At 50.2% G+C, this 11,010-nt stretch overlaps 2 protein-coding genes across 3 annotated transcripts in view; one reads left to right on the top strand and one right to left on the bottom strand.

Annotated features, from left to right (window-relative positions):
- Positions 1-3,610, bottom strand: part of LOC311315793 (DNA helicase MCM8-like) — a gene marked incomplete at its 5' end in the record, with an annotated part of 11,337 nt that extends 7,727 nt beyond the window's left edge. The window contains 7 exons of the mRNA XM_084446491.1: positions 497-582; positions 858-1,056; positions 1,508-1,608; positions 1,716-1,865; positions 2,230-2,312; positions 3,029-3,106; positions 3,403-3,610. Of these exons, the coding sequence (XP_084302617.1) occupies positions 497-582; positions 858-1,056; positions 1,508-1,608; positions 1,716-1,865; positions 2,230-2,312; positions 3,029-3,106; positions 3,403-3,610 (905 nt within the window). The remainder of the gene's footprint in view (positions 1-496; positions 583-857; positions 1,057-1,507; positions 1,609-1,715; positions 1,866-2,229; positions 2,313-3,028; positions 3,107-3,402) is intronic.
- Positions 3,611-4,363: 753 nt separating this feature from the next.
- LOC311315909 (beta-soluble NSF attachment protein) lies at positions 4,364-10,432 on the top strand (the record flags this gene model as incomplete). 2 transcript variants are annotated; one of them, XM_084446629.1, is made up of 10 exons in its annotated part: positions 4,364-4,461; positions 4,928-5,007; positions 5,815-5,931; positions 6,415-6,461; positions 6,945-7,022; positions 7,157-7,212; positions 7,492-7,576; positions 9,173-9,277; positions 9,639-9,707; positions 10,280-10,432. In XM_084446629.1, the coding sequence occupies 10 exons, from the start codon at positions 4,364-4,366 to the stop codon at positions 10,430-10,432; spliced, it is 888 nt and encodes a 295-aa protein (XP_084302755.1). The 2 variants fall into 2 exon arrangements, with proteins under 2 accessions (XP_084302755.1, XP_084302756.1); XM_084446630.1 differs by lacking the exon at positions 5,815-5,931.
- Positions 10,433-11,010: the final 578 nt, after the last annotated feature.

Below are 11,010 nucleotides of genomic sequence, written 5' to 3'. Positions count from 1 at the left end.
CCAATGAGGGAGGGAAGGGGGAGTGTGTAGTGTGTAGAGGAAGTGTGTAGAGAGAGTGTGTAGTGTGTAGAGGAAGTGTGTAGAGAGAGTGTGTAGTGTGTAGAGGAAGTGTGTAATATGCAGAGTGAGTGTGTAGAATAAGTGTGTAGTGTGTAGAGGGAGTGCGTAGTGTGCAGAATGATTGTGTAGTGCGCAAAGGGAGTGTGTAGTGTAGAGGAAGTGTGTAGTGTATAGAGGGAGTGTGTAATATGCAGAGGGAGTGTGCAGTGTATAGAGGGAGTGTGTAATATGCAGAGGGAGTGTGCAGTGTGAATGAATGAATGCATTTATTGATGATTAAGACACAACAAGAATCCAAAGGATAACATGAGAAAGTGTGAACACTTATTTCCGTCATGGTCCTGGAGCTAAGACACGTCTACGTGCGTAGAGGGAGTGTGTAGTGTGAGTATGTAGTGTGTAGGGGAAGTGAGTAGTGTGCAGAGAGAGTGTGTACTTGATAGTCTGCCAGTCCACCGTCTGGGTGAGAGGAGAAGTCCTGTCAGGGGTGAAGGAGTGACTCCTGCACTCTGACTGGACACACTGAGAACACACACACACACGCGCGCGCACACACACACACACGCACACACACATCACTTACAGACTATATGGATGACTATGAACTTGCCGTGGGGCAGGGTTAAGGCATGTGTGTGTGTGTGTGTGTACCTTGGTGGGCGTGGTGAACTTGCCGTGCGGCAGGGTGAAGGCGTGTGTGTGTGTGTGTGTGTACCTTGGTGGGCGTGGTGAACTTGCCGTGCGGCAGGGTCAGGGCGTGTGTGTGTGTGTGTGTGTGTGTGTGTGTGTGTGTGTACCTTGGTGGGCGTGGTGAACTTGCCGTGTGGCAGGGTCAGAGCGTGTGTGTGAGAGCAGCCGTTGCAGGTGAAGGCGAGGCGCGAGCACAGCGGTCTGATGTTGCTGACCCGGACCACCGTCCCCCGGACACACACCAGCCGCCCAAACACACTCGCACGCAGCGTCCGCAGGGGGGTCAGGGGGTCATAGTTATACAACCTGGAGAGAGAGAGAGAGAGAAGGAGAGAGGAGAAAGAGAGGAGAGAGAGAGAGAGACAGAGAAGGAGAGGGAGAGAGGGAGAGAGAGAGAGAGATAGAGAGAGACAGAGAAGGAGAGGGAGAGAGAGAGAGAGAGAGAGAGAGAGAAAGAGAGGAGAGAGACAGAGAGGAGAGCGGAGAGAGACAGAGAAGGAGAGGGAGAGAGAGAAAGAGAGAGAGAGGAGAAAGAGAGGGAAAGAGGAGAAAGGGGGAGAGTGTGTTGTTAGGAAGTGGGTTGAGTAGATGTTAGGGTTTGGGTTCAGTATCATCATATACACCACCAGACACAGAGCGGTCTTCCTGTAGTTACAAGTAAAACACCAAGAAAAACAGTGTGTGTATGTGTGTGTGTGTGTGTGTGTGTGTTGTGTGTGTACTGTATGTGTATGTGTGTGTGTGTATGACAGCTCACCTGGCACTGATGTGCGGTGTGTTAATAATGGGTGTGGCTCCTCTAGGAAGCCCCTCCCCCTGCAGTTCTGCTACATGTCTCTCTAAGTCTGCAGTCAGAACCTGAAACACACACACACACACACACATCTGAAATGCACACACACACCTGAAATATACACACACATCTGAAATAACGCGTGCGTGTGTGTGTGTGTGTGTGTGTGTACCTGGTGGATGGCGAGCCCCAGACAGTTCAGGCTGGTTTCAGGCTGTTCTCTCAGCTGATTGGCCAGGTCCGGCAGGGCAGCACACACCTTCTGGTTCTCCACCAGGTCCTTGTAGTCCACTAACACACTGCCCTGTCGCTCGATCTCATCCTATACACACACACACACACACACAAACACACACACACGCACGCACACACCCACCCACATCAGTGTGCTTTACACTTCTACACATCACAAGTCTACAAGTCTACACATGAACGCATGCACACCTACACTGTAGCAGGTGTCACTCTGTAGCTCAGCGCTCAACTGGGCTCCATCTCAGATCCTCTACTTAACAAACATTTCTGATCTCAAACCCTAAAAAAATTACCACTTAAGACAGCTAAACCAACAAAAAACAGTAATTTCACATACTGTGTGTGTTAGTGTGTCTCTCTCTGTCTCTCTCTCTCTCACACACACACACACACACACACACACACAGTTACCTTATCACACACACAGTTACCTTATCATAGAGGTGGATCTTGGAGGTGAAGTACTGCTCAAACACCTGGACCCTCTCCACATATGGAGAACTGGCTGTGTACCCTGCGCACAGTAGACACACAGTAATGTACTAGAAGCACACAGTAGACACACAGTAATGTACTAGAAGCACACAGTAGACACACAGTAATGTGCTAGAAGCACACAGTAGACACACAGTAATGTACTAGAAGCACACAGTAGACACACAGTAATGTGCTAGAAGCACACAGTAGACACACAGTAATGTACTAGAAGCACAGAGTAGACACACAGTAATGTACTAGAAGCACAGTAGATACACACAGTAATGTACTAGAAGCACAGTAGATACACACAGTAGACATACAGTAGAAGCAGTAGACACTTACAGTAGAACCTCAGAGATCCGAACGGGTGTCAAAACCGAAGACACCGTCAAATGAAACATGTAACATGACAACATGGCTAGCACAAAACACAAGTATATATAGTAGCTGGTTGTTTGATTGCAATTTCAATGCCTTTCCAACTAATATAGAATGTATTTTTGAATTTATTCTGAGTGTAAATTAAACAAATATTCTATTTTGTAAAATTAATGTTTTTTGCGGTCATTTTCAGTTACAAACATTACAGAGATCCGAACGACCATCATTCTCGATGAGTTCAGATCTCTACTGTAGGTTCTACTGCAGTAGAAACATTTTAAACACAAAGTAGACACATGGTAAACACACATGTAGATACCAGGTAGATACAGCAGGAACATGAATAGACACACAGTAGACATCCCTCACCTTCAGTAAAGTAGAGGGCCCAGCCCTGGTACGGACTCAGCCTGTCTGTCTGGCTGACCTCCGCCGCCTGGGACGGACCTGGGAGAGAGAGAGGGAGGGGTGGGGGAGAGGGAGGGGGGAGAGGGAAAGAAGGGGGTGGGAGGAGAGAGGGAGGGGGGAGAGAGAGAGAGAGAAGGGGGTGGGAGCAGAGAGGGAGGGGGGAGAGAGAGAGGGAGAGAAGGGGGGTGGGAGGAGAGATGGAGGGGGGAGAGAGAGAGGGAGAGAAGGGGGGTTGGAGGAGAGAGAGACGGGGGTTGGGAGGAGAGAGGGAGGGAGGAGGTTAATGTGAGACTGAGTGAGAAAGATGAGTGAGCGTGTAGCTGCCTGACCCTTACCTCTTTGAGCACTGAAGGGACGACAATTTCCTCCCCCTCTCCATGGTCTTCCTCTCCATCCTCCTCCTCCTCCTCTCCCCTCCTTCCCTCCTCCTCTCCATCCTCCTCCTCCTCTCCATCCTCCTCTCCCCTCCCTCCATCCTCCTCCTCTCCCCTCCCTCCCTCCTCCCCCTCCCCTCCTCCCAGTGCCGGGGTCCTCTCCACTCATCCTCCCCACAGAGCAGGAGAGGAAACAAGCAGCAAAGTTAGACTTATAACTATTATTAAATAGCCTTTCGGTATTCGATAGTATTTCGCCAGCAAGTAGCTCACGGTAGCCTGTGTTATCATTAGAATAGCTAACAATGTGAACGGACTGCTAACGTTAATTGACCATTAACCATTGTTAATTGCTAGTGCTAGCTAATGTTAGCTAACGTTAAACCATCCGACGTTATGCAATAAGCAGTGACTCAAACCTTCAGCATAACTTGCTAACTAGCTAGCACTAACGACCATGACTAGCTAGCTAGATATCATACCTTAAGTTAAGATAGTTCCAAGATACGGATACAGTTCAACTATCCAACCTAGGGTTAGTCTAGCTAGCTGTACTAGCGGGCAGGGGATGGACCATGGAGGTATAATATAACGGGATGGACGTGTTGACAGCCTCTCAGCTGATGGACGAGTTCAGCTTTCCCGCTTCGCTGTCGTGTCGTCACCTGACCACATACGTCAAGTCAACCAGCCAGGTTCTGCATAGTCTCGCGATACCAGCCTTTCGTGAGTCGACAGATGCAGAGCTCCCCTTCCCCCGGCAGGTGGCGGTATCGGGCGGGTTGTGAACGCAGAGGAGCCGCCGTCTCTCCAGTCAGTCTGCAGCAGCAGCTTCAGCACCAGCCGCATCCCAGCCAGCTCTGTGCGATACTACATCTGTTTTCCCTGCTCCTCGCATCAACGACCCACCGTCCGGACTGCGATGGACACCTCCGGTAAAGAGAAAGAGGCCATCCAGCTGATGGCGGAGGCCGATAAGAAGGTGAAGTCGTCCGGGTCGTTCCTCGGAGGCATGTTCGGGTGAGATACTCTGGTTCTGCGCCGCAGGTCGACAGGACTTATGTCATCTAACGTTTGTGTGATTTGACTGCAATAAAATGGGGGATGGGTAGCTCACCCAAACAGGATGACTGTGTAAACAAGCAACCTGGAATAAAAAAACTTGTGTCGATTGAGAGAGATTGAGAGTGATTATAGAGAGTGAATACATCGGAAGAGGCCGTAGCCGACTAACTGCTGGGTTGTTTGTCGCAGTCCGGCCTGGGGCTCCGCTCGTTTGATGGCGTAGCTGACGGCTGTGATGAATGACATGTAACGGTATCTAACGGTGCAGCTGTCGTTACCGCACAGCGCTTATAGCGGTACAGCAGTTATTACGCTGTGTATAAACACAAATACAGTGGGTTGTCAGATGTCGGTGGTGGTGGGGTGAGGCCTGTACCGGGCCAGCGGTGCCAGTAGCCAGTGATGTTGTCTTCTGTTTCAGGGGGAATCATAAGGTGGAGGACGCCTGCGAGATGTACGCCCGAGCAGCCAATATGTTCAAGATGGCCAAGAACTGGAGCGGTAACTCTCTCTCTCTCTCTCTCTATCTCTCTCTATCTCTCTCTCTCTCTCTCTCTCTCTCTCTCTGTCTCTCTCTATCTCTATCTTCTCTCTCTCTCTCTATCTCTCTCTATCTCTCTCTTCTCTCTCTCTCTCTTCTCTCTCTTCTCTCTCTCTCTCTCCCTCTTATGTACAATTAAAGATATACTAGAATAAGGATGTGTAAACAGCTATGTATAAATGGTATATACAGATAGTAGTGTACTTACAGTGGCACATCATGACAGAATAGTGGACTTGATAGTAAAGGACATATCTAATTTTCCAACCTCAGCCAGAATGTTCAAACATTCCTGTGTGAATCCCTCCATGTTCCATCTCTGCAGTAACCCTCTCACACATCTGTCTGCTCTACGCCAGATGTTGCTGTAGTCAGTGAAGCATCCAGAGAGGTGTTTGATCGGGAGGTAGCAGCACATTTGACCCTAGGCTAGAGGTCGTTAAGTACCGACCTCTCCTGAATACCCTCTCAGAGCTACAGTAGGGTACAGATGCAGACTACTTGTGTTCATATTTGGTAGTCTAGGACAGGTTGGTCGTAAGAGGGTCCAACCACTGGGGATGCCCAAAAAGAGGGCTGAACGCCTGGCTAAGTACCGCTCTGTCTCTGCTGATACTTGGACCCTTGGAAGAAGTGGGAAAAAGAATGTTGCCGCTGGTCCATGAACTGCGATTCCATATATTGCAGCTTTAGTATTTGTGCTTCTGTACAGTATGTAGTAATTATCCTCCATGTGGACATGAATAAATAGTGAACGTTTGTCTCAGCTGCGGGGAACGCGTTCTGCCAGGCGGCTCGACTCCACATGCAGCTGCAGAACAAACTGGATTCTGCCACCAGCTTCGTCGACGCGGGCAACGCCTACAAGAAGGCTGATCCTCAGGGTGAGCAACACACACACACACACACACACACACACACTCTCTCACACACACATTCTCACACACACACACTCACACACACACACATACACACAACAGATATTATCGGCTGTATTTTGTCTCCCTGACATGGATGCCAATATTCACTTCTCTCTTTTTCTACTTACCTCTCTCTTTCCCTCTACCTTTCATGTCTCTCTATATGGTAGCCCTTAACGTCTCTCTCCTGTCTCTCTTCATGTCTCTCTATATGGTAGCCCTTAACGTCTCTCTTCATGTCTCTCTTCATGTCTCTCTATATGGTAGCCCTTAACGTCTCTCTCCTGTCTCTCTTCATGTCTCTCTATATGGTAGCCCTTAACGTCTCTCTTCATGTCTCTCTATATGGTAGCCCTTAACGTCTCTCTACACGTCTCTCTTCATGTCTCTCTTCATGGTAGCCCTTAACGTCTCTCTCCTGTCTCTCCTCTCCTCATCCCCCTATAGAGGCTATCAACTGTCTAAATGCAGCCATTGATATCTACACTGACATGGTAAGACCTGCCTCGCCTCTCCACATGTGGGACATTTATGGTGTGTGTGTGTGTGTGTGTGTGTGTGTGTGTTTGTGTGTGTGTGTGTGTGTGCGTGTGTGTGTGTGTGTGTGTGTGTGTGTGTGTGTGCATGTGTGGATGCGTGTGTGTGTGGATCTCGTAGAGGTAGAGGTAGAGCGGGTCGTCCAATGATCGTAGAATCGGTGGTTCGAATCCCGGCTCCTCCTGTCCAGATGTCGAGGTGTCCTTGAGCACTGAACCCCAAACTGCTCCCAGGTGCAGGCTAGCACCTTGCATGGCAGCTGCCACCTTTGGTGTGTGAATGTGTGAATGAGAGATCATTGTAAAGCGCTTTGGATGAAAGCGCTATATAAGTGCAGTCCATTTACCATTTACTTGTGTGTGTGTGTGTGTGTGTGTGTGTGTGTGTTTAGGGTAAAGTGAGGTACAGGTGTTAATACCAATGTAACCTGTGTGTTCCAGGGCAGGTTCACCATCGCAGCCAAACACCACATCACCATCGCAGAGGTCTACGAGTCTGAGCTGGTGGATATAGAGAAGGTATAGGATACACACACACACACACACACACACACACACACACACAGCGCATCACAGGCCTATACAGTGAAGCTGTGCAATACAATATACAATCCTCTATACATATCCTGATCTGTCATGCTCTGGTTGCCTAGGCGATCGCCCACTATGAGCAGGCGGCAGACTACTACAAGGGGGAGGAGTCCAACAGGTAAGCCCCGCCTCCAGCTGGTCGTGATGAGATGGGATGCCCACCTTCTCCTCGCGCTGCACCCCCCCACTCCCCCCAACCTCTGCCTGCTTTACTGGCATGACAAATTATGCTCTGTCTGTGATGGTTTCTCTCTCTCTGTCCACCTCTCTCTCTCTCTCTCTCTGTCCATCTCCCTCCCTCTCTCTCTTTCTCTCTCTGTCCATCTCCCTCCCTCTCTCTCTCTCTCTCTCTCTCTGTCCATCTCCTTCTCTCTCTCTCTCTCTCTCTCTCTCTCAGTTCAGCCAATAAGTGTCTTCTGAAGGTGGGCCATTACAGTGCTCAGCTGGAGCAGTACCAGAAAGGCATCGAGATCTACGAACAGGTCTGTCTGTCTGTCTGTCTGTCTGTCTGTCTGTCTGTCTGTCTGTCTGTCTGTCTGTCTGTCTGTCTGTCTGCCGGTCTGTGCCTTTCTGTCTCTCTCTCTCTCTCTCTCTCTCTCTCTCTCTCTGCTTGTCTCTGTCTGTCTGTCACCAGTGAAAGCAGATTCATTCTGTGACTGGGTACTGATCTGCTGTAAGGGCTCCCATGCTAATTTATTGTAACTGGTACTGTAATACAATTAACAATTAGTACTGTAATACAATTAACAATTAGTACTGTAATACAATTAACAATTAGTACTGTAATACAAACCCACTGATCATGTCCGGTTTCCTCCGTATGTGGCCCAGCCCCAGCTAGAAGCCTACAATGAAAAATGTGAGTGAAAGTTAGAAGAATAAGTGGTACGATTCAGGAATAAATAATGGCCACAAGAAAGAGAGAATTGCAGCCATGAGAAAGAGGACTGGAGCAGCTCATCATTACTGATGCAGCGGGGGGGGCAGCATGTCTGGGTTAGGGGTAGGGGTAGGGGTAGGGGTAGGGGTAGGAGTTAGGGAGACATTCTCCCACAATAAGAAGAGCAATATAGCGAGTGTTTTTCATCTTTCAAACTCATTGTCCTCCATTGTGGCTCCCGAGGTTCATGTGGGCAGCTGTGGCTCAGTGGTAGAGCGGGTCGTCCAGTGACCACAGGGTCGGCGGTTCAAATCACAGCTCCTCCTGTCCACATGCCGAAGTGTCCTTGGGCAAAGACACTGAACCCCAAATTGCTCCCAATGAGCAGGCTAGCACCTTGTACGGAAGCTGCCGTCATTGGTGTGTGTGTGTGTCTGTGTGTGTGTGTGTTTGTGAATGGGTGAATGAGAGGCCATTGTAAAGCACTTTGAATAAAAGCGCTATATAAGTGCAGTACATTTACCATTGACCATGTTTGTTGCAGATATTCAGATTTACTCATATGGGAAAACAATGTCTGGTGTCAGAAAGGTTCCCTTGCCTGGGTTGGGCGGGGCTGTTCTCCTGGGTTGGGCGGGGCTGTTCTCCTGGGTTGGGCAGGGCTGTTCTCCTGGCTTGGGCAGGGCTGTTCTCCTGGGTTGGGCGGGGCTGTTCTCCTGGGTTGGGCAGGGCTGTTCTCCTGGGTTGGGCGGGGCTGTTCTCCTGGGTTGGGCGGGGCTGTTCTCCTGGGTTGGGCAGGGCTGTTCTCCTGGGTTGGGCCGGGCTGTTCTCCTGGGTTGGGCGGGGCTGTTCTCCTGGGTTGGGCAGGGCTGTTCTCCTGGGTTGGGCGGGGCTGTTCTCCTGGGTTGGGCGGGGCTGTTCTCCTGGGTTGGGCGGGGCTGTTCTCCTGGGTTGGGCGGGGCTGTTCTCCTGGGTTGGGCGGGGCTGTTCTCCTGGGTTGGGCGGGGCTGTTCTCCTGGGTTGGGCAGGGCTGTTCTCCTGCTTGGGCAGGGCTGTTCTCCTGGGTTGGGCAGGGCTGTTCTCCTGGGTTGGGCAGGGCTGTTCTCCTGGCTTGGGCAGGGCTGTTCTCCTGGCTTGGGCAGGGCTGTTCTCCTGGCTTCTCTCCATTAAGTGTTCACCGGGGTTGTTTGTGTGTCAGGTTGCCACCAGCACCATGGACAACCCACTGTTGAAGTACAACGCCAAGGAGTACTTCTTCAAGGCCTCTCTGTGCCACTTCATAGTGGATGAACTCAACGCTAAGGTACTGTAATACTAAATCATCAAATCAAACTTTATTTGTATAGTGAATTTCATATCCAGAGGCAACACAATGTGCTTTACAGAGAGCAATGGGGGATGGACATACTGTAGGTCCCACCCCTACATATTCCAGAGGGAAGCAAACTGCTACTACTGCTATATTACTATAATACTACTGTAATGCTACTGCTATACTGTTGATATACTACTTCTATACAGCAGTATTCAATTAAGACTGAGTGTGTGTGCTTGTGTGTGTGTGTGTGTGTGTGTGTGTGTGTGTGTGTGTGTGTGTGTGTGTATGTGTGTGTGTGCGTGCGTGTGTGTGTGTGTGTGTGTGTGTGTGCGTGTGTGTGTTCCAGCTGGCCATAGAGAAGTATGAGGAGATGTTTCCTGCCTTCGCAGACTCCAGAGAGTGCAAGCTGCTGAAGGTAGACATGCTCTCCTCTACTCTGGCTTAAGCCCCTCCCACAGCGAGCGAGGGGGCGTGTTCATGCATGTAGAAGAATACAAACAGAGGAAAATCTGATTTTTGGGGAAAACGACCAACGGCAAAATAACGGTGTAGCTGGAACGCTGGCGCACAATAATAGTAAACACACTGCATCCAACGTTCAGAGAACACTGTTCTGTTACCCCCCCTGACTGTGCTGTTACCCCCTGACTGTTCTGTTACCCCCCTGACTGTTCTGTTACCCCCCTGACTGTGCTGTTACCCCCCTGACTGTGCTGTTACCCCCCTGACTGTGCTGTTACCCCCCTGACTGTGCTGTTACCCCCCTGACTGTGCTGTTACCCCCCTGACTGTGCTGTTACCCCCCTGACTGTGCTGTTACCCCCCTGACTGTGCTGTTACCCCCCTGACTGTTCTGTTACCCCCCTGACTGTTCTGTTACCCCCCTGACTGTTCTGTTACCCCCCTGACTGTGCTGTTACCCCCCTGACTGTCCTGTTACCCCCCTGACTGTGCTGTTACCCCCCTGACCCCCCCCCCCCCCTGTAGAAGCTGCTGGATGCCCATGAGGAGCAGAACAGCGAGGCGTTCACAGAGGCGGTGAAGGAGTTTGACTCCGTGTCTCGTCTGGACCAATGGCTGACCACCATGCTGCTGCGCATCAAGAAGACCATCCAGGGAGACGCAGGAGACCTCAAGTAGACAGAGAGAGGGAGGGGGGGGTGGGGCGGGGGGTGGAGAGAGGGGAGGAAAGAGGAGGGGGGGAGAGGGGAAGAGAGGAAGGGGGGGGGGTAGAGAGTTGGGGCACAAATGTAGGGAGTGGGATAAGATTTGTGTGTCTCCTTCAGTGTAAATATGTAGCTCCTCACACTCTGCATGTGACACTTACAACCTCCCTACAACCTTCCCACAACTTCCCTACAACCTCCCTACAACCTTCCCATAACCTCCCTCCAACGTTCCCATAACCTCTGTCTCACAGTATTCCTGCAACCTTCCCACAACCCTCCCACATCTCTGCTGTCTTTTCGTGATTAGACAGGACATTGTTCTTCTGTTAAATTATAAGTGTTGGGCTGTACAGATTGTGTGTGTGTGTCTGTGTGTGTCTGTCTGTGTGTGTCTGTGTGTGTGTCTGTGTGTGAGAGAGAGGGAGAGAGGAGGGAGAGAGTGAAAGGAGTGTGTGACGTTGTGGTATTATAATAATATAACATTATAAGAACTATCTATGGGACTATGATGAATTGTTAATAACTGAATCTTGTTCATTAAGTACTGTC

The sequence above is a fragment of the Borostomias antarcticus genome (genome assembly GCF_949987555.1).
Source record: "Borostomias antarcticus genome assembly, chromosome: 12".
Classification (NCBI taxonomy): Eukaryota; Metazoa; Chordata; class Actinopteri; order Stomiiformes; family Stomiidae; genus Borostomias; species Borostomias antarcticus.
This window is presented reverse-complemented; position numbering and strand designations above follow the sequence as displayed.